The sequence below is a fragment of the Centropristis striata genome, chromosome 1 (genome assembly GCF_030273125.1).
Source record: "Centropristis striata isolate RG_2023a ecotype Rhode Island chromosome 1, C.striata_1.0, whole genome shotgun sequence".
In the NCBI taxonomy this organism is placed as follows: Eukaryota; Metazoa; Chordata; class Actinopteri; order Perciformes; family Serranidae; genus Centropristis; species Centropristis striata.
Genome location: NC_081517.1, coordinates 34051472 through 34073121, shown reverse-complemented (window position 1 = coordinate 34073121; position 21650 = coordinate 34051472). Strand labels below are relative to the sequence as shown.

At 40.8% G+C, this 21650-nt stretch overlaps 1 protein-coding gene across 1 annotated transcript in view; it reads right to left on the bottom strand.

Annotated features, from left to right (window-relative positions):
* rhbdl3 (rhomboid, veinlet-like 3 (Drosophila)) overlaps positions 1 to 21650 on the bottom strand; it is an 81477-nt gene that overhangs the window by 9960 nt on the left and 49867 nt on the right. Inside the window, exons 6-8 of the mRNA XM_059339668.1 lie at positions 12714 to 12938; positions 11156 to 11304; positions 3817 to 3929 (exon numbers count right to left, since the gene is read on the bottom strand). Coding sequence (XP_059195651.1) covers positions 3817 to 3929; positions 11156 to 11304; positions 12714 to 12938 — 487 coding nt within the window. The remainder of the gene's footprint in view (positions 1 to 3816; positions 3930 to 11155; positions 11305 to 12713; positions 12939 to 21650) is intronic.

Here is a 21650-nt window from a genome sequence, read left to right as displayed (position 1 = left end):
CACACAGAGACAAGGACACACAGTCTCTCACAGTCCCTCAGTGGGCCCCAGGAGGCCTGTAGTTTTTAGAGTCGACGGTGGCATCTCATTTATCTTTGCTGTACATCCAAACTGCAGAGAACGGACGGGGAACATGAGGGGGATAATAATGCACATCAGCACTCATAATGAAAAAAGTCAACAGTTTGACTGCATGTTGAGCTGACAGAGCTATAAAGTCATGTGGCAACACTTGAGTGTGGGGTTGTTTGACTTCCCTTTCTCTCTACTCTTTACTTTCTTGTCAACATGTCTGTTTTTGTGTCTGATCCTCTGTTGTACACTTGTTCTTGTCTCTTGCTGCACCTGTCTTATGCTCTTTGTACAGACAGACCTCTGTTTTTTGTGTCTACTTACTTGTCTGCTGTCCATAAATGAGTGCTTGTGTGTTTAGCCTATTGTGTCCATTAAAGTGTCAAAGTTTGTGTTGGCCCTGAGGGCCATCGACCTCTCTCTGAGTCATTACTTGACCTCTGCACTCTGTATTGACCCCTGAATGCACCAGCTGAGCCACTTTCTGCTCACTATTGCTTGTTGTTTTTTTGTCACATACTCTATTCTACTAAAGTGGTTTGTGTTGTAACTGAGTGGTTCAAAGACTATTACTTGTTGAAAACACTTAAGGATTAAACTAAAAAGCTAAAATGGCATGAAAATAATGAAGAAAATATTGAAATGATAAAGAAGAAATGTAAGAAATGCACACACTAAAGTATGTTTGAAGGTTGAAGCATTCACTTACTGATGTACATGTTGACACATACACACACAACCTCCAAGGCCAGTTGGTTTTTTGAGATATTTGATATTTCAGAGTAAACGTAAATGTAAAAACATTAATAAATGAATAATCAAAATAAAATGAACCCATATATTGTGTAAGTTGAAATTGTCAGTGATCTCTAAAGTTTGGTTAACAACTTGTGTCATGAGGGACGATGTTATTTTACAGCTGAACAATAAACTTAACAATCAAAAATTACAATAATAACACATCACAATACATTTTGAACTTTGTAGAAAAGTGAATTATTATCTTCCTATCTCTCGACACATTTAGTATCCAATAAAGTCTGAAATGCCATTAAAATGATTATACATTAAACTGCAGCCTATAAAACACTAAAGCATATATGCAACAAACATAATGATAAATAAAGAAAATAAAAATAAAATATCACCTCATGTCTGCCCACTTGTTGCTGAATATTCTGAGAATTGTGACGCTGGCTAAAATCCTGCTCGCAAAATAAATAAACAAATAAATAAATAAACGCCCATTCAGACACAACAAACCCAAACATCACAGCCAAACACAACCACACAAAGAGCATACATCCCCTCTTCCGCTGGTGGTCGATATCTAATTAAAACAGCAGACGTGTGAGTGTGTGTGTGTGTGTGTGTGTGTGTGTGTGTGTGTGTGTGTTTGGGGAGAGGGTGTTGGTCTGTGTGCGTACATAAGTGTGTGAGATTTATGCCGTGTTTCCTCCTCATTTCAATGCAAGGTTAATACTACAGGTCACCATAACTGCTACTCCCGGGGTATATGTCACTGACAGCTGCACGCACACGCGCGCACACACACACACACACACACACACACACACACACACACACACAAAGACGGAGCATGTGAAATAGAGACATCATTTTCATGAATGTTAAACAAAATCGCACTGGCTGCAATTAATATGCCATGATCCTCTTTGTTTTTTGATGCTGTCAGTCTCACACACACGCACATGCACACACACATACTCAATGCCACAAGGCATCACGTTTCGATCCCTGAAAATCTTTAAACACTCATATCAAAAAGTAGCCCAATAATTCCACTCCAGTTGTCTCGTCGCTAAACGCGTCCCCCCGGGGTAACTAAAAGGTTGTTTAAGGTGAAACACTAGAGGCAAAAACATTGATTTTTTTTTCATGCTATGGTCAATTTTGAAATGTTTGTACTATTTTGCTTCCATGACATGTCTTCTTTCAGACTAATGGGAAGGGAACACACAAAATACACATTTAGGTATCTATTTTACCACTTTTATGCACTGTCAAGATGTACCAGGCCATCTTAAAATACCCGGATCATCCGCTACACAACACCTTTATGGACCAAAAAAACAGCAGTGGACGGCTTCTCTCTCTCCGTTGCAGGACAGAGAAATACAAAAGATCCTTCGCTCCAACAGCCATCAGAATGTCTCATTCTTCCAGAGTTACCAGACTAACTGAATTTCCCCTCTGGGATAAATAAAGTAATTTTGATTTGATTCGATTTTGATTCAAATTCACTAATATTTACATAATTCCTCATTTGTATATTAAAACATAAAATTTTAGTAACGTGTAATACATTGTATTAATTTTATTTTTCAACCCTGTTTACCTGTTGTGTTTTGCAAAATATATTGAATTTTACCATACATATCTTTAAAAGCCATTTTCTCAAAATAAGCTTTTTCTCAAACTATAAGCCAGAAATCTCTTTCACTTCAGTAGCACTTACATAAACTAAACTTAAAGTTTAATTCCTGTCTATAATCTGAATGTTTTTACAGAGGGGTTTGTTCTTGTATCATTCATAACCTGATGAATAGAACATTTTATTCCTAAAAAACAAGGCAAAGTGGATTTATTATGGCTGTTGACAGCATTTTTGTAATTAAAGAGTGATAAAAAGAGATATCAAAAACTCACTCTGTAAAAATCTTTTACTACAAAAAATGTCAACAAAATGAACTTCGTAGTGGCTTTATCCAAGTTTAGATTTCAGTTTTGTTTGTTTGCATATTAAAACATTTCAGAAAACTTGAAATACCAAAGATAATGGGAAAAATTTTCTGGCGATATCTGCTTCCTTTTTTTTTTTTTTAACCCTGTTCACCTGTAGTGTCTCCCCATAAATATTTTGTTTTGGGTGGAAGGAAACCAACACATTGTGGTGTGGGTGATTGTATTAGTTTGTCCTGACTCAGTAAAGGCAAACAGTGCCCATGATCCCACACACAGAAACACTGTGCGAGCTGAACAGTGCTGAACACTGAGATTGCACCAGTGCCTGAGGTTGATAGGGAAGTAGGAAGGGAGCGGTGACATTTCGTTCAAAGCTGTGTTTCTGCTTTTTTTCTCTCATTTGTAGTTGCTCGCTCAGTTTCTCCTAAATCTCACCCGCCTCCACTCCTCTCCCATCTCTATTTCTCATATCTTGGTCCCCCTCTCCAAACCCTCTCAGGCTTATTAACACAAATTCATCTCCCCTCCTCCGTCTCTTCCCTCTCTTCATCCCAGCCTCACACACTCCCCCTTTCTGATTTCATTATTATTGTGTGTGTTCCTCTGATTGAGCTCCATTTGAGATGACTCTCTCTGCTCTGGCCTATTGTACATGACCGTAGGGGGATGCAGGGGCTTTGATGGGACGCTGACAACCCCCTACATCCCACCACGTCTGGTCAGAAAACAGAAACACAAGGCCATCTGTCCTGAACACCACACCACGCGCACACACACACACACACACAAACACGCATTTTATCATTTACCAGTATCCGCCAACACACTGGCTGAAACTTGATAGGCTGTTGAATCCATGAAAAACACACAACAAGCAGATGGAAAAACGGTGGAGTTGAAAGGCAAAACTCTATCTTGTGTGTGTGTTTTATGTCTCTGGGGTAGAGTGAGTGTGAAGATAAGAGGGAGGGAAATGTATGCAGTGAGTGGAGAAGGACTGAGATTGCAATTGTTGCGTGTGTGTGTCCACATGCCCACCTGCCAGCACACCACACACATAGACCAATCCTATCCGCAGGGCTCCGTGGACCATTTCTAGAGGGACTCCCACCAGCAGCTGCATGGCCATGTTCAGGCTCAGGTGCTCAATCCTGTAAAACACAAGAGAGAGAGAGAGAGAGAGAGAGAGAGAGGGAGAGCGAGAGAGAGAGAGACAGAGAGAGAGAGAGAGAGAGTCAGTGTCAGTGTTAAAATCAAATCCATATTTAATCATATGATTCAAGAAAATGAATTATGGTACATTGGTGTTAGGTGTTGATTCTGATGACATTCTTATTAACCTTTAGGGGCTTCTATGACTCTGAATAAAGTATTGAACGACCCATCATGTACCACAACAAAAGTACCCATAGAGGATTGTTCAATGTGCTCAAAGTATTGAATACACAATGTGCCTGTCCAGACACATTGCCTCAGATGCTCCAAATAATCAACAACATGCAGGGTTTTTCATGAAAACTACTTTTCACTGAAGAAATAGTCACCATAGTTCATAATGCCAAAGTCACACATTTTGTTTTAACTAACCAACAATCTTAATCTTATGCTTAAGGGGATATACCATGTTCATTTTCAGATTTATATTTGTATTTTGAGTTTCTACTAGAAAATGTTTACATGCTTTAACGTTCAAAAGAACCCATTCTTTTTTTATACTGTCTGTCTGAATATACCTGTACTCACCCTCTGAAATGTTCCATTTTAGCGTCTGTCTCTTTAAGGCGTCCCAAAAAAGCCCAGTCTGCTCTGAATGGTCAACGTTTCTGGGTCTTCCACATCTACTCTATCTGTGTCTCTGTACCATCATTGCAGCTGGGTAATGAGTGTACAGGAACTGTCGCGGCACTTTTACCTATTTAATAGTATGGCTGTAACATCACAAACTGATGGAACTTGTGGCTCGTTTAAATGCAAAGTTTCTGAATACGGGTTGTGTACATTTCTTTGTGAATTGAGCGTTTTGATACTTTTCCAGTTTTCATATAGCACCAAGACTTGCTTTAAAATCAGAAAAGACGTGGCATTCTCACTTTTTACAATAGGGGGCAATACCAAACACACAAAAGCAACTAGTTTTCAGATTTGAGAAGTTGGAACCAACAAATATTTGCCAATTTTGCTTGATTTAACAAATGACATGACTAATTGGTTATCACAATTTTTGCTAATTAACTTTCAGTTGATTAATGCCGACAATTATTTATATTTTCTTTACGTGTCAATACCTGCATAGAAAATCAAATGTTTTTGTTTTGCAGCTTGATAAAATCAACCCTTAAAGGTTTAAAGCAAAAAAACATTTCCATATCTATTCTGTGAAACATTTTATGAGAAAAAGAATGACAGAGAGAGAGAGACAGAGAGAGAGAGAGAGATGAAGTGTGGGCGAGTCTGCATGGTAAATATTTACACTCTGTTTTGGTTTTGAGAATTTGGAAGGATCAGCATTGCTGCTAAGCTGTTGGCAGGATGACATGGTTCATGTGTGTGCGTAGCCACACGAGTATGAGGAAAATGTTAAGTAGTGGTTTGATGCCATTTTTACTGTTTTCATTTCATTTTTTAAACACTGCAAAACAAGATAAACACAACAATGTTCACCTGGTGCCGTTAATGTCTCTCTATAAATACATTTTCCCATCATCTCCATATCCATGATACACTTATTCAGACTTTTTCTATTTTTTTTTTTTTTTACAAAGTTTCAATCATAAGCAGCATGAAAACAACACATTTCCCCTGGCAGTAAAATCCTAAAAATGTGAAGACATGGATGTGGTAATAAACTCTGAACAGGTGTCATGATTTCATTTCCTCCTGTGGGTGAGGTGTCAGGATTGATGATTGACAGGAAACACACTCAACTCTGGCACCATATGATGATAAAACAGAAACTGTGACAAAATCAAATTCTGGGTTTATGTTTATGGTGATGGGAGTTGTTTTCCACACTGTGCAAGAGTGAATGGCAACAAATGGCTCCTTCTGAAAGATATCTCAAACTATTCTGACTGTGCAGACAGGAGCAGAAATACAGAAAGAAAAGGGAAAACTAGGTAAACAACAAAATAAAACCTTAATCCTTTGACAAATAGAAAAAGCAATAATAGAGGGAATCCTCAAGCAAACAGTCAGTTTGCCACAGATATAGTCGGATCTGTGGCAAACTGATTTTAAGTGATAAGATTCAGGAACAGTCCCTGAGTATAAGAGTGTGCAGTTTTTATTATAACACATTATCACCTGCCTGTTCCCCCCAAGACCATATCATTATGCATGATCACGGACACACACGCACACACGCACACGCACACACACACACACACACACAGAACATCTGCTCCTTCATCAAACATCACTGTCGTGGCCATCAACAGATAATAATCAACACACTTCAGTGCACTCAAACATTAAATATGAACACAGACAGAAGCACAAAGTGCACGCACGCACACAAACACACACACACTTATAGATACACAGACACTCACACAATCACACAGACACACACACAGCACAGCACAGAAAAAAAGATAAAAGCGATGTGCGGCTGCTGCAAATTTACCCAAACCCATTCACGGTTTGTGTTTCAGTGTGATGACTATAAGCAAGGGAAAGCTTGTTCACACACACACACACACACACTGTGCCCTTCATGGCTAGAAAGTCCTTCCAGCCAAACCTCAGTCAGCAGCAGAGGCACATTCGGGTGTCACAGCAGCAAACATAATCCCTCTCTCTCATAATCTTCATCATTGTCTCTGACTCGCTTCAATCACTTTCCCTCCTCTGTATTCTGTCTCCGTCTCAATTATACTGTCATTTCTGTTTCACGTCGCTGAAAGAGAGATGACAGAACGAAAGCTGCAGACAGAGATCTTATTCTCCTATTTTTCCACCCATTCGACAGTTTGACAACCTCAACGACTAAGAGCTGTTTGTCCTGTTGGTGCATTCGCTCAACAAACAGCTTCTACACCATGGAAATGAATACAAACATTCGCACAAACAAACAAGCACATGCACACACAATTCTCCCAGTACAAACAGGGGAAAAAAACAAAACAAGACAAGGCCGATAATCCATTTGGTTTGAAACAAGCCAGCCACCTCTACTACAATGCCGACAGTGAGGATCGTTCCAGTGATCAGAGAGACAATGTGGGATATTGATTAGCTGGGAGAGGCCTGTCCGAATGCACAAGGACAACTCCACTCCAGATAGCAGCCGCTATCTATTTCTATACTGCTAATGAGGCTGTGAGCGATGGGCTGCACTGTCAGGCAGATCTGTGGATACCCATGAGAGCTCCTATTGTGTCCGGATGACCATGGTCTTTTAGGGCGCTCAACAAAAGCACAGTTTAATCTTCTTTTTTTTAAATCACCAGTTCACCAATCTACAGTAGGACTTTTACAATGAGCACTGCACAATCAAACTACTGGATGACTCAGCTGCATCAAACTGATCAAAAGCTTGTTATGCACTCACAAAAATATATAATTTTAGACTGTACAGACACTTTTCATGATGACGTGAGGTGGACAAAAGCAGGCCAGTTGGAAAGAAATTTTTCTGCAAAATGTTTAGAGTCATGGTTTAATCTTGCAGGAAGGTAATCTTTCTGAAGTTTTAGCAGCTGCTGCGGACACACTGTTTTGGGGCCAATATTTACACTCTGTTAAAGTGTTGAAAGTTGGGAAGGATTAGGTCTACTGAGCTGTGTGTGTGTGTGTGTGTGTGTGTGTGTGTGTGTGTGTGTGTGTGTGTGTGTGTGTGTGTGTGTGTTTGATAGAGAGTGAGTGAGTAAGTGAGTGAGTGAGTGAGTGAGTGAGTGAGTGAGAGAGAGAGACTGAGAAGGGAACTGTGGTATCACTATAGACTGTATAAAAGAGGTGAATGTAGTCATTCTGAAAGGTGAAGCTAATGCAGAAGTGCCTTAAATGTGCATTATTTCCAATGGCCAGCAGGGGGCGACTGCACTAGTTGCAAAATGTTTCCGATTGTATGACAATATGACCCTACTTCTCTTTTTTACTTTATTACCTCAGTAGACATTTTTTAATCAGGGTATTTGCACATTTTAAGCACAAATTAAATATTTTAAGACCCTTTTTAATACCTCTTAAAGAAAAAAAATTATGCCATTACTGTGCCAAAAGAAACTACATCGCTTTACACACCTACCAAGTTTTGTTGAAACTGAATAAGTGAAAATGTGAAAAACAACTTCTTTCTAACACAGTAATGAAAATGCACAAATCAAAGATATATCATGAGCAACAGTTTTAACATAGACAGTTTTGCAGTTGTGGAAGAAGTATTCTGATACTAAAAATAGTATCAGAATACTGACTCCACTACATGTTAAAGTATTGCATTCACAACCTTCATTATGTAAAACTATTACTCACTTCTTACAGTCTATCAGTTAGTCAGTAAAACTCTTCAAAACACAGTGTTATTGTTAATGATGTAAGCAGTCAGTACTGAGTGGTAAAACACAGAATTGTCTGTATTTGTAGATCAGAGTGCACACAGTGCCATGCTGTGCTTTTTAATTTTTCTGTCTCTTTAATAAATTACAGCAAAATAAAAAAGGCAGAAAAAAAACAAAAGACATTAAAACAATTGCTCTGAATAACTTTGCTTCAAAACTGGTAGAGAAACTGGCATTTAAATATAAAATATTAATTAATTAGACAATATGTCAGAGATATTTCATCCTAGTATGTGGGGTGCTTTAATTGGGCTCTTTGTATGACCCACATTAGCTGTAACGCCACCTTTGGCCGTACTTATGAAGCTCCATGCTCACCACCTTTACCCTCCAAGGATTTATTACATTAAACTCCTTGTATAATTTAGAATACAGTGACACTGGGAAATGTGTCTTGATGTAATATCTAATGAAGGTCTCTCCCAGAGGCTCAGGTGTTAGCTTTAGCAAATGAGCTGATTGAGCTGGTTAAACCAGCCAGTTTATAGTGACAAATATTATTCTGTGCCATCAACCCAAAGGATGAGATATGAACTGGTGATTAAATGTTTTTTCCATCCATCCATCCATCCATCCATTTTCTTCTGCTTATCCGGGGCCGGGTCGCGGGGGCAGCAGACTAAGCAGGACATTCCAGGCGCCCCTCTCCCCAGCCACAACGTCCAGCTCCTCCTGGGGGATCCCGAGGCATTCCCAGGCCAGGCGAGAGATATAATCCCTCCACCTTGTTCTGGGTCTTCCCCGGGGCCTCCTACCAATTGGACGTGCCTGGAACACCTCTAACGGGAGGCGCCCGGGAGGCATCCTTACCAGATGCCCAAACCACCTCAACTGGCTCCATTCGACGCGAAGGATCAGCGGCTCTACTCCGAGCTCCCTCCGGATGTCTGAGCTCCTCACCCTATCTGAGCCCAGCCACCCTACGGAGGAAGCTCATTTCGGCCGCTTGATCCGCGATCTTGTTCTTTCGGTCACTACCCAAAGCTCATGACCATAGGTGAGGGCTGGAACATAGATGGACCAGTAAATCGAGAGCTTTGCCTTCAGGCTCAGCTCCTTCTTCACCATGACGGTCCGGTACAACGTATGCAACACTGCTGACGCCGCACCAAACCGCCTGTCCATCTCATGCTCCACTCTACCCTCACTTGTGAACAAGCCCCCGAGATACTTGAACTCCATCGCTTGGGGCAGTACCTCTCTCCCCACCCAGAGGTTCTCCGGCAGAGAACCATGGCCTCAGACTTGGAGGTGCTGACTCTCATCCCAATCGCTTCGCATTCTGCTGCAAACCGCCCCAATGAGTACTGGAGGTCACGGCTGGATGAGGCCTAAAGAACCACATCATCTGCAAAAAGCAGAGATGCAATTCTAAGGCCACCAAACCAGATCCCTTCCTCGCCCCGGCTGCGCATTGAGATCCTGTCCATGAAGACCACAAACAGAATCAGAGACAATGGGCAACCCTAGCGGAAGCCAACACCCACTGGGAACTTGTTTGACATTGTGCAGAGTACACAGCTCTCACATTGGTTATATAGGGACTGGATAGCTCGTAGCAACGAGCCCCATATTCCCGCAGCACCCCCCCACAAGACTCCCCAAGGGACGTCGTAAGCTTTCTCCAAGTCCACAAAACACATGTAGACTGGATGAGCAAACTCCCATGACCCTCCAGAAGTCTCACCATGGTAAAGAGCTGGTCTGTTGTTCTACGACCAGGACGAAAGCCGCATTGTTCCTCCTGAATCTGAGGTTCGACAAAATTCCCCAGCTTAACTTCCCATGGAAAGTTTCTGAAAATTTAAGTGAAATTTTCCCACCCTTTGCAACCCTAGTGCTCGAAAAGACTGGCGTAGGGAATGAGAGATTACTCTTAGAACCATGCTACACGTTCTGCATATAATCTGACACATTGGTAGACAAAAGGTAACTCCCACAGGCTGTTAGACAGCCACTGCCCCTGAGGACCTAAATAATTTCAGAATATCCCTATGTAATCAGTTTACGTTAAACATCTCACCTCCCTCCTTTTTTATCCTTCCATTCATACCTTCTGCTTCATCTTTTGACCAAGCACTGTCATCCCTCCTGTCTCTGCCCCGTACCTCCGGGTTCTCCTAATTAAATTACCATTTTATTAGTTCTCACCATTGCCTGAGACTACATTTACCCAGAAGGTTAATTAAACCTGTATGACCCGACCTGAACGGATAATAAAATAGTCTGTGGTGCTTGTAGTGGGAGGAGGAGAGGAGAGGAGAGGAGAGGAGAGGAGAGGAGAGGAGAGGAGAGGAGAGGAGAGGAGAGGAGATGGATTACGGAGACAAATGTTCCTCTCAGCATCGCAGTACAAACACATCATTCCAATAACCCAATAAAAACATGATACTTTATGTATATTTGTCACTGACATATTTGTTTTGAAACCTAACATACAGCGAATTCACTAAGTATTACAAAATGCATCCAAAGACTCATTACCACCTCACAATCCCTCATCTCCTCTTTCTTATCTGCATTTTTCCTCCATGACTGAAAGGGATTTAATTGCTTTCAAAAAGTATTTGTACTGTTTATATTTGTTAATGAAATCATTATGTAACAAGCTCTGACTCACTGAGTGCCAAAAACCCAAACCACCCGAGGCATCATAGATATGCAGTACCTCTGTCAATATGCTATTTCCAGCCCATGATGTCACACGCACTCCTGATCACATAACTGACAAGCGGATAACGTTACATCATCAAAATGTGTCACTGAGGCATATCCTCAGGGAGATAATAGGAGAAAATAGAGAGACGTGAACTCACCCAGTGTGCATGAAAATGTAGCTGAGGTACCTCCAGGCCTGGGCTCTCAGCTGGGGGTGATACGGTAAGGGGCTCTTTAGGAAGGAAGGGCTGGATACCTGCAGGACCAGGCGGTCCAGCTGGAACCCATAATACATGAAAACGGCTACCTAAGAGGGAAAAACAGATGGGTAAACACAGAGTGGGTGATCTCAGGAGGAGACACAATTTTATTAATTTTATTCAGAAATAAACACAATGAAATGATGCTCAGTCTAAACACATTACCCAGGTAATTAAATGAAAGTTGAAGACAATTTAACACTTTGGAGTCTTGGGCTATTTTGTCTGGGTTTTTTTAAATACTTTTCATTTAGCCACTTAAAAACTGTCCACCATGGCATGTAGGTATCATTTTTTTCAGCAAAACCAAGGATCAACATTTTGAATCCAAAATAAACACACAAAAAACAACATAAAATTAGATTTTGAAAATGATGGGTTTTACTTTCAAAACACAATCATGGTCAATGAAGATTTTAAATGTTGCATGTGAACACAGGTTGCAAATAAAACATATAAGAGGTAAAATGAGGATAACATCTTCTTCTATTTTTTTATAATTAATATATTTGACCATATCGCCGCCTATTGAAAACTGGTATGGAGTTTTAAGCAGTACTTTCGAGGGAAGTTTATGGCAGGGCTCAACATTGCTCAATTTTTACGATGTGACATCATGAAGAATAAATGCGCATTAAATCTGAAAGAAAAAAAAACGATACTGAATTCAACAGGAGGCTGGCAATTTTCTAAGAGCAGATAATATTTCTTGAATAATTTTGAATAATTTATTTTATCTGAAAACATATAGTGATTTTGGACGTCTCAGAAAGCCTTCTTTAAGTTTACATAGAGGAACTGAAGCCATTCTTTGCTCTCTTCAAGCTGTGACCAGACTCAATTGAAAAAAAAGTAATTTTACCTCACAAAAGGGGGTCACACAGGGGTTGCTGGTCTACTGTTGCCTCAATTGGTTCATGTGTTTGTTTAATTATGTGACTGATGAATTTGAACTAACCCCTTGGAGCACCAAAGTCACACAATGACTAACCTATTGAGGCAGCGTTAGACAAGCAACTCCTGTGTTCTGTGAGGTAAAATTTATGTTTTTGTTGACAGGGTGGATGGATGGGTCAAACAAACACAGGACTTTGTGTCCCTTGCAACACCAAAAGTCACAGTTGACCTATTTACACAACAGACACACTCATTTCAACCCAAACAGTGATATTTTCCTTAACCTAATAAAGTAGTTGCGTTGCCTAAACAAACTGTGACCACTTCACAATGTTAACTATGTATTTAAAACCATAATCCGTGAGGAAATACGTTTCCCACAGAATATAACTGAGACTGTGGTACAGGGATTTCTTCTTTAAGAGAGTTGGTACGGGTCTGCATAGCTGCATCGTGCCACAAGTGGTCAAAAAATCAGCAGCATACCTTTAATAAGAGAGGTAAAAGGATACTACTACATACATACTAGATACTGGTCTTGTGCTCCCAAACAATTTACCTCCGCAATGGTGATAGCCAGGATGAGCCAGGGTGGGGGACAGTAGGTGTAGCTGTCGAAGTACCACTTGCGGTCGACTTCGCGGGGTAGCGTCTCGTAGGCGACGTGCCGGACCAGCCGCTGAGAAAGCCCCAAGCCTGCCTCATCCCTGAGACTGCAGCCTTTAAGCTGTCTGCTCCCCTGCAAGATGGCCCTCCGGAAACTGTTGGAGCGCTTGTTACTCATCTGGAGGAATTAGGGAAGGAAGAGAGGAAGGTGATGGAGGAAGGTGCAGGGAGGAAGAGGAGACAGAGAGAAAGGGAGAGGAGGGAGACCAGAAAAGAAGAAAGAGCTTTATTATCAACATGTTTATACATTAATGATTTCCTGTTTAATTCAACATGTGAACACTCTAAAGTACTTTATTTTGTAAAGTTACAACTGGTGTCAAGACATGTTCTGGGTACAGACTAAACACCAGTGTTCGGGGTAACGCATGACAAACGCGATATGGGGAGCTGCACTTCCAATTTAGAAAGCCTCACCTCCAACAAAACTAATAAGCTACACTTATTATATGTGACATCATCATTAAAGGAGGCCAAGGAGTAACTAAACATTTGACAAACGAGCAGCAGAGACAAGCTATTGCTAGCTGCTAAGCAGTCTTGCCAACTTCTCAGTAAGGAAAGTAGCTATTGGCTGTACTAAAAGCCGCTAGAAGTCACTAAATGACATCATCATCTAATTTGCATATTCACCATGTGCATGTACTTGTAATGGATGCTGTAGGAAAGAGGAATAACGTGGTGGGGAAAGACACAAAGTGAGCAAAAAACACCCTAAATATGTTTAGAACTGCAAGTGCACTGTCTTCTGTCACGATTCCAACCCTCCTTCTCAACCCGGGCTCGAGACGGCAAAAGTGACCAAAAAGAGACAATATGACTGTAAACCAGCCAGCGGCTACTTCACGCATGCGGGATTTGCAGTCTGGACACCGAATGGTTAACATCACTGCTCTGTGACTGCAGCTGGGAGAGACTGCAGCCGGGAGAGACTCCTGCGGGAGGACTGGGCTGCTTGGGACGAGGGAGGGGCCACCGGCAGCCCCCACAGCTCGTTAAGAAGATAGAAGGAGTCACCAAAAGTCTCCAATAACACCAGAAAAAGTCACTAGATTTGTTGCTAGTCGCTTTTTGGAAAAATAGTCGCTAGGGGGGTCTGAAAAGTCGCTAAAACTAGCGACAAAGTTGTTAAATTGGCAACACTGCTGCTAAGCAAAGTAGCTAACAAAACTTAGAGTCGCTACAAGGAGAGAGAATGTCCCAAACCGTCACATCTGCAATGCCGCACTTTCCGGTTTTTCACGATCATCCACCACCAGTGTAGGTATAATTGATTTATACATATTTAACAATCTACATGTGAAATTTCATTTTTTTACTGTATCGGTTTTTTATTGTGAAGGACAGAAGTACGGTCCAGGTGTGTTGATAACAATGGTTGATAACAGTGTTACTGGCTTTCCCCCGAAAAACTCAGCAGCCCCCATTGTTTTACAGCGAGGAGATCCAAGTGTCGATTTGGGATACAGTTAGTGCACGGCTAATTCACCAGCGTTAGCGTCCTTTTGCTGACCATGGTAAACCAGAGCCTAATGTACATGGTTAAAACAATATACGGTTCAAAAGATAAGAAGTTAGACTTTAGTTTCACACCATTTAATTAATTGTAAGCATAACTTGATCCTTTGTGTTAGTAGTTGATGTGAAAGTTTGATTGAATCTTAGCTGAACGGTGTCCGATTTGGGATACAGTTACGTTAAGTGCTTAAGCAAAACTAGCGTAGGTGTAAATAAAGCGGGCAATCATCTGCTATAATGGGTAACTTTAACAGAGTCAATTGTATTTAGTGAGAGCCGCAAGAAGACACTAGGGCGACATAGTAACACCAGTAAAAGATACAACATGCTAACTGTTAGCATCAAACACGGTCAGCCATATACTGGGTTTGGACCTGGTCTTTTTTAAATCACATGCTCACTTTACATTTTGACGGAAGAAACAGTTTTTGTATGTTGTGGTCATGGTTTGTATGATCAATAGATAAATTATACTTTTCATGTTTTCTTTTGTTAAGAGTTGGTAGTTAGGGTATTTCTTTATGATTGCATTTCTTAAAAGCATTTAAACAGTCAACTTTGAAAGTACTTTATTAGTAACTTTCAAGTACTTACTACTTTTGGGGGGAGTAACTTAGTAAAGTAACTTTCCCAACACTGCTAAACACACACACACACACACACACACACACACACACACACACACACACACACCAGCACACTGACTGAACCCTCCAGCCTCGTCATGGCAACAAGATGCCTGTATCTGCACCTAGCAACCACCAAACCCTTCTCGTAATCCCTCTCTGTCTGAAGTTCATTGCCAAACACATATATGTCCATTTTTGATGGGCAGGGACCTCACAAGTCGTTCATCATTCAGAGAAGATCTTGCCAGTCAGTATCTTTTTTTTTTAATAAACCTAAATGAGCCGAAATATAAGCCGAAATTACTTTTCTGCACTGATTTTGATTTAGTGCAATCTTTTTTATAGCACCGGTTCTCATTTTCAGGCACACTTGCATTATGCAGTGCAGCTACATATAGGCAGTGAAAAACACACATTTTCAATTGAACACACATACATAAGCCTGGCACGCATTATTTCCACACCACTGAGGGGATTTTAAAGGATGTTTTTCCTTTCTAAATCTCATGCTAAAATTATTCATGGATCTATCATTGAACAGCAGAAACATGTCCTTGACTTTTAGAGGCAGAAAGAAAGAGAGCATCTGGTTTTTATTCCTCCTATTTGAGGGACAAGTCCTCAAAAGTACAACCAGCAGCTGAGAAAAGCGAGAATAATTCGAGGTTGTTCTAGCTGCTGGTTTTGGAAGCAGGTTATTTTTTGCTAACCAAATAAGCATGACAATGCAGATGTAATAAATCTTTAGATTTCATATCACACACACTATGGGATTAATATGAGAATAGACATAGAGGGAACAACGGAACAAAAAAATATATATAAATAATAAAAACAACAATGTATGCTCTGCAGCATCAATTTGTGGGTTTGAAGTTGGGTTGTATAAGTACTTGATAAGAATCCATAATTAGTATATTTTCTACAGTAGATATCAGTTGCCATGCCCTCAGTTTGGAGTACCAGCAGGGGTACCAGCAGAGAATAATGTATTTTAGCCAACTTAAACTTAGAAAACACTTGTAAAAATTAACATCACTTCAAGTGTATGCTGTATTTAGAATATGTTCGTTGATTTAACTTGCCATCAGACAGCCCATTGTGATGATAAACTGAAGCTGTTATAACCATATATGTTCTTTTCAAAGCCAACCAACTCCTTTGACAAAAACAGTTATTCTACCTTGCAGAACACAGGAGTTGTTGGTCTTCTTATTATGCGACGTTGTGTTATTGTTTGATGTAGTTAGATCCAAGCTAATGCTTTAAAACACCAAATAAAAAACTCACCAATTGAGACAGCAGCAGACCCATGTTCAGAGAGGTAAAATTACTGTTTTTGTCAGAGGAGTTTGGTGGCTTTGAAGAGAGTATAGATGCCTATAATAAATCTATGAAATATATATATTCTAAATATAGCATACACTTAAAGTGATATTGATTTGTTTAGGTGGCTAAAATAAATTCTAATTTGCCAGTACTCCTGCTGAGGGCATGGAAACTGCCATCTACTGTAGAAAATAAACTGACTATGGATAGGTATTAAGTATCTTACACAACCTAACTTCAAACCAGATGGTATGCCTTAAAAGTCATTTTTATAACTTAATATCTGAAGGGGCTACAGTTAGCTACAGTTAGCTGTTGCCCCTGTCCACAGCACTACACTGCTTCGCTTCTATGCCGGTACTCCTGCCTGCTTCTTGAAAACTGGGGGCGTGCTGACTGCCATCTACTGCCGGCAATTCACTGACTGTGAATAAGTACCTCATACAACCCCACTTCAAAACATCCAAACTATCCCTTTAGGGGTTTGCACTTGTCACTTTTAAGAGCAGCAGATACAACCAAAAAACATGTAGCCTCTCTTTGCACAGATGTGAAAAAGACTCTGGTTAACCTCTCCTGTGGCAGCCTCAGCGTTGTGTCTCACCCACTGCTGTCTCCGAGCTTTGTGCCTTTTATTACACTTGCTGTGTGTTTTACAACATTCTCCATGACGATGAAATGACTCCTGTCCCACTTCACTCCCAAAGTCTCTTTCTTACTCTGCTCTGTTTTTGTCACACTGTTTGTGTCTCCAGGACTGTACAAAGCCCAGTTGTGTCAGTTATTTTCAGGCAACATGGGTGAGCGGTATTGTTTCCAGCACAGACAGAGATTGGCAAAATAGATAAATGTAATGTATCTCCCCGCAATAAAAGTACAATAAAATAGCAGATGGATATAACTACTGCAACCTCAAAAGCTACGACTTTAAAGTGTTGCCTGTGTATTGAAGCTGTGATTGATGTTCTTTCAGCGCAGACCTATCAGAAAAAAAAGGAACATTTTCGTTTGAAGATAGCGGACGTATTTATCTGTGAATACCTTGCAAACAACGATACACATCTTTTTCAATTTGACTGAGCTGGCGGGGGAAAAAAACATTTAGGAGAAAATAGCAATAAGAGGACAGATGTAAAATCATAACATCAATAAAATCTCTGTAAGAACAGTTGGCTGATGGTTCTTCTAGCACCGTTTAATGACACTTTAGTGTCTCAGCATGGATCACCGTTTAGAGATAAATTTTAAAAAAAAGGCCAATTATTTCAGGCTTTATGTTAGCCACAGAGAACTGTGGGAAAATGATTACGGGTTACCATGGCCACTTCCAGACCGCATACCAAAGAGAGTGCACACACGCACATGCACACACACACACACACACACGGACCTCCCCTAGGCAGCCATGCTCCATAAAGACAGTCAATTCTTCGTGTGAAGTGACTGCAATTCCTTTCCCCTCTGTAGGACACAAAAGAAAGAATGACGTTCTGTCTGTTTACCCACTGGCAAGAGGGGAAGGGAAAGAGGTGAAGGGGACAAATGGGTGTTCGGCCTGCAAGAGACAATTTCACTGTGTGATCAATGGAAAACACTGAGGGACAGGAGAGAGAGACATAAGCAAGAGAGAGAGAGAAACAGATGGAATGAGAAGGAGACGGAGGAGGACAGATGGAACAAGGAAGAAGAAGGAAATGAAGAAGGCTGGAAAAGAGTGACCAAAAAAATGCAATTAAAACATGCAAGGAGCTTTGATGAAAGGGGCGTGTTGTTTGAGATAATGTAAGAGAGAGAAATACAATCTGAGGATTCCAGTTTCAGTAATACTTCTACAAGTTAAAGTCATTTTATCTTTTGCCACAACAATCAGCAGGAAATTGCGTGCTTCCGCCAAACAGTCAAGCTGCATTTACATCCATGTCTGTCTAGACTCATATGATGCATGTAAAGACTTAGAAGGAATTCAATAAAACTTCGAGAGTTGTTTGGAGAAATGTAAGTTATCAATATGTTGATCTGTGCAATTCCAGTGAAATATACGTTTTTTTTACAGAAGAGTAGAGGACTGATAGCTTTATCACCTGGTGCTACCACTACGACATTAATGACATCAGTAAAAGTGAATTAGAAATAGAAATCAAAATTTTGTCACAGTAACCTCCAGCAAGAAGGTTATGTTCTCAGAATGGTTTATCTATTTGTTTGTCAGTAGGATTATGGAAAAAAAACTACTGGCTTGATTTTGATGAAACTTGGCCAAGAAATAGATGGATAAGAATCAAATATTTAATGGCAGCATCATGTTTAAACAATCTGAGCACTGAAATACAATACATCTTCTTTGTCGTAACCATGTTGTTTCCACATGATGACAGAAGAACATCTTCCAAACTCAGGAAACGGGACCACAGGACCAACGGGAGCATGAGGTAAATGCACCGTTGGCATCGGTGGAGGTCTGCATTCTCCAACATGCCACTCTAGTCGTTGCATGAATTCTTGAGCTACAGCCAAAATGTGTATTATGAGGTCACAGTGACCGTTCACCACTAGTTCATCTGTGAGTCCAAGGATGCTTGGGCCAAATGTGAAGACATTTCTGAATTATGAAAGCAAGACAATCAGACAACCCAAAAACATAGTATTGCATCTGGTTTTCGCCGGCATGCAGGCATACAAATACGGCATTCATACATTCAAAATAATCCATCAGGAATGTGTACTTTTTGAGCCAGGTTGAAAAATGTTTTAGCATCTCTTGTTTTTTAAGATAGTTAACAGCAGAGAATGGTGGCAAGAAAAGATGCAACAAACCCAAATTGTTGCCTTCAATTTGGAAGTAAACTTTTGTCTAAAACATTATTGTATGCTGAAGCACTAAGAACTATCTCAAACCATAAAAACACAGAGGGGTGGCAATAAAACCTGCATCAGGCATACACACAGGATATATATGAGTGCATCTGTAAGCACAGGCACAAATCCATCATGATCATTCCACAATTTAATCTCATTGGGGGGGGGGGGGCAGAGCGCTAGAGCGCTTCAACCTGTCTGTAGATATTTTAGGAAGTATAAACATATGACTGAGCCAGCTTTACCTAAAACAGTCGCAGTGCGTTTTATGAGAGAGAAGCAGACAGGAGGAGATGGATGGACAGAAAGAATGAGGAGAAAGGCACTGATAAGGAAGACGCTGAGAGCTTATGCAAAAGAGAGGGAGGAAGAGGTAAAGAGAGGGAGTAAGCGATGGTTTGAATGCTGACTGTGACGAAGCAGTGAGCAGGCAATTACGACAATCACATTGATGGAAGAGCTGCGGTGCAAAGGGGAGATGGCGCAACAAATAAACCCCTCACAGTTTGTCTCTGTCTCTTCTGGCCTCTTTCTCCCCTTCTATTCTCTTTCCCTTCTTCTGTTAAAAGCGTGAGAGCTTGAGGGATTCACCAAGAGAAAGCCGGCACTGATAATTAACAAGCTGGAAGAATTATAACTCTCTCTCAAGCTCCCATACTGGTGTTGACATCTTTGATCCTTATCTCACAGACCCTTAATGATTACCCCTCAGAAGGTCCATTAGGTCGTGTTTACATACCTTACATTCCTTGAGATATCATATTTACAAGCTTTTTCATAGAAGTGGTTTGCATGTACAGAAAACCTTGTAGATAACACAGAACATTTAGCCTTGAATAACTGTCTCTTGTCTCCTGTTTCAGAAAACCCTCAGAGGGGGGGGTCACGTGATGCATGGTGGAGGATAGACGCACTGCTGTCGGTCTCCTCACTGGATTTAATTAAAGTAAGATTTCTTTATCCGTTGTTAAAACATAGGCTAAACTATCGCTAAACCTACATAGACTTTGGACATGTCACTTGAAAACTTTTTCACCGCGCCCAAGAAGAGAGAAACTCTGAAAAATCGCAACAAATTGGCGGCTATCGAATCGCTAGCTAATCAAGATGGCGCAGCAGAGTCAGAGCTAGCTAACGAAGAAGAGCCAGAATCTACAGCTGAGATCGCAAAGGAGTCCGCCACCCACACTAGCGATGACACAGTGGTTGACCAGGTTACTAATAATATTGAGAAGATGCTGGACATTAAACTCACTAATATCCTGAAACCTGTCACTGAGATGTAAGAAAAGCTAGACAAGCTAGTGGATAGACTGGGGACGGTGGAACAACGAGTGTCCGATTTGGAGGATAATACAACGGCTATTGAACCACGGCTTGACTTGGTGGAGTCAGCGCTGAAAAAAGCAATGGAGAAACTTGAGAACTATGAGAACCAGAGTCGACGGCAAAACATTAGGATTATTGGACTGAAAGAAGGAATTGAAGGCACAAATCCACTGGCGTTTTTTGAAAAGAAAAGGATTCCTGAGGTCTTGAACGTGGACTAGCATGGGGAGCGGCTAAAGATAGAACGAGCCCACCGGAAGGGACTTCCAGCGGGATCCACCGGCAGACAGAGCCCCCGTGCGGTCCTGCTGAGGCTCCACGACTGCACGGACAGACAGAGGATCCTACGCGCAGCAAGAAACAAGGGAAGAGTTATGATGGATGGTCAGGTAGTGTCTTTTTACCAGGATTTCTCTGCGGAAGTTGTGAAGCGAAGGAAAGAATCTGCAGACGCACTCAGAAGGCTACGGGAATCTGGGATCAAATATGCTTTTTTGTATCCAGCTGTGATCAAGGTTCTACCTCCAAATGGAAAACCGATCTCCCTTTCCACAATGGAAGAAATTGCCGACTACGTGAAGACACTCCCGGCTACCTACTGACTCTAGCATTTCACCTGCATTTAGGTAAACAGTATCATCTGCATTAAAAATGTCCTCGATAAACAATTCTGTTGTATGCGGATGACCTCCTTTTAACATTAACAGTCAACTATCAAACTCAATACCTGCGCTAATCAATTGTGTGGAAGGGTTCGGTAAATCTTCTGGATACAAGGTTAATTTTACAAAATTTGAAATCATGCCTCTAGGTACTTCATATGAGCAAGAACCTGACTTTGTAAAACCCTTTCGCTGGGCACCAGATGGGTTCACATATCTGGGGGTTAAAATAACACCTAAAATGAGTCAACTTTATGCTGAAAATGTTAACCCCATGGTAAAACACATTAAGGATAAGATGTCGGGGTGGAAAAAGCTTCCTATATCCTTTCTTGGCAGAGTCAATCTTATTAAGATGACAATTCTCCCCAAAATGACTTACCCTCTATCTATGCTCTTCATATCTCTGAAGAGAAACAACATTAAATATATAAATAAAGCTCTCTCTGACTTTATATGGACCAGTAGAAAACCTAAAATTACGTTAAATATTTTACAACTACCAAA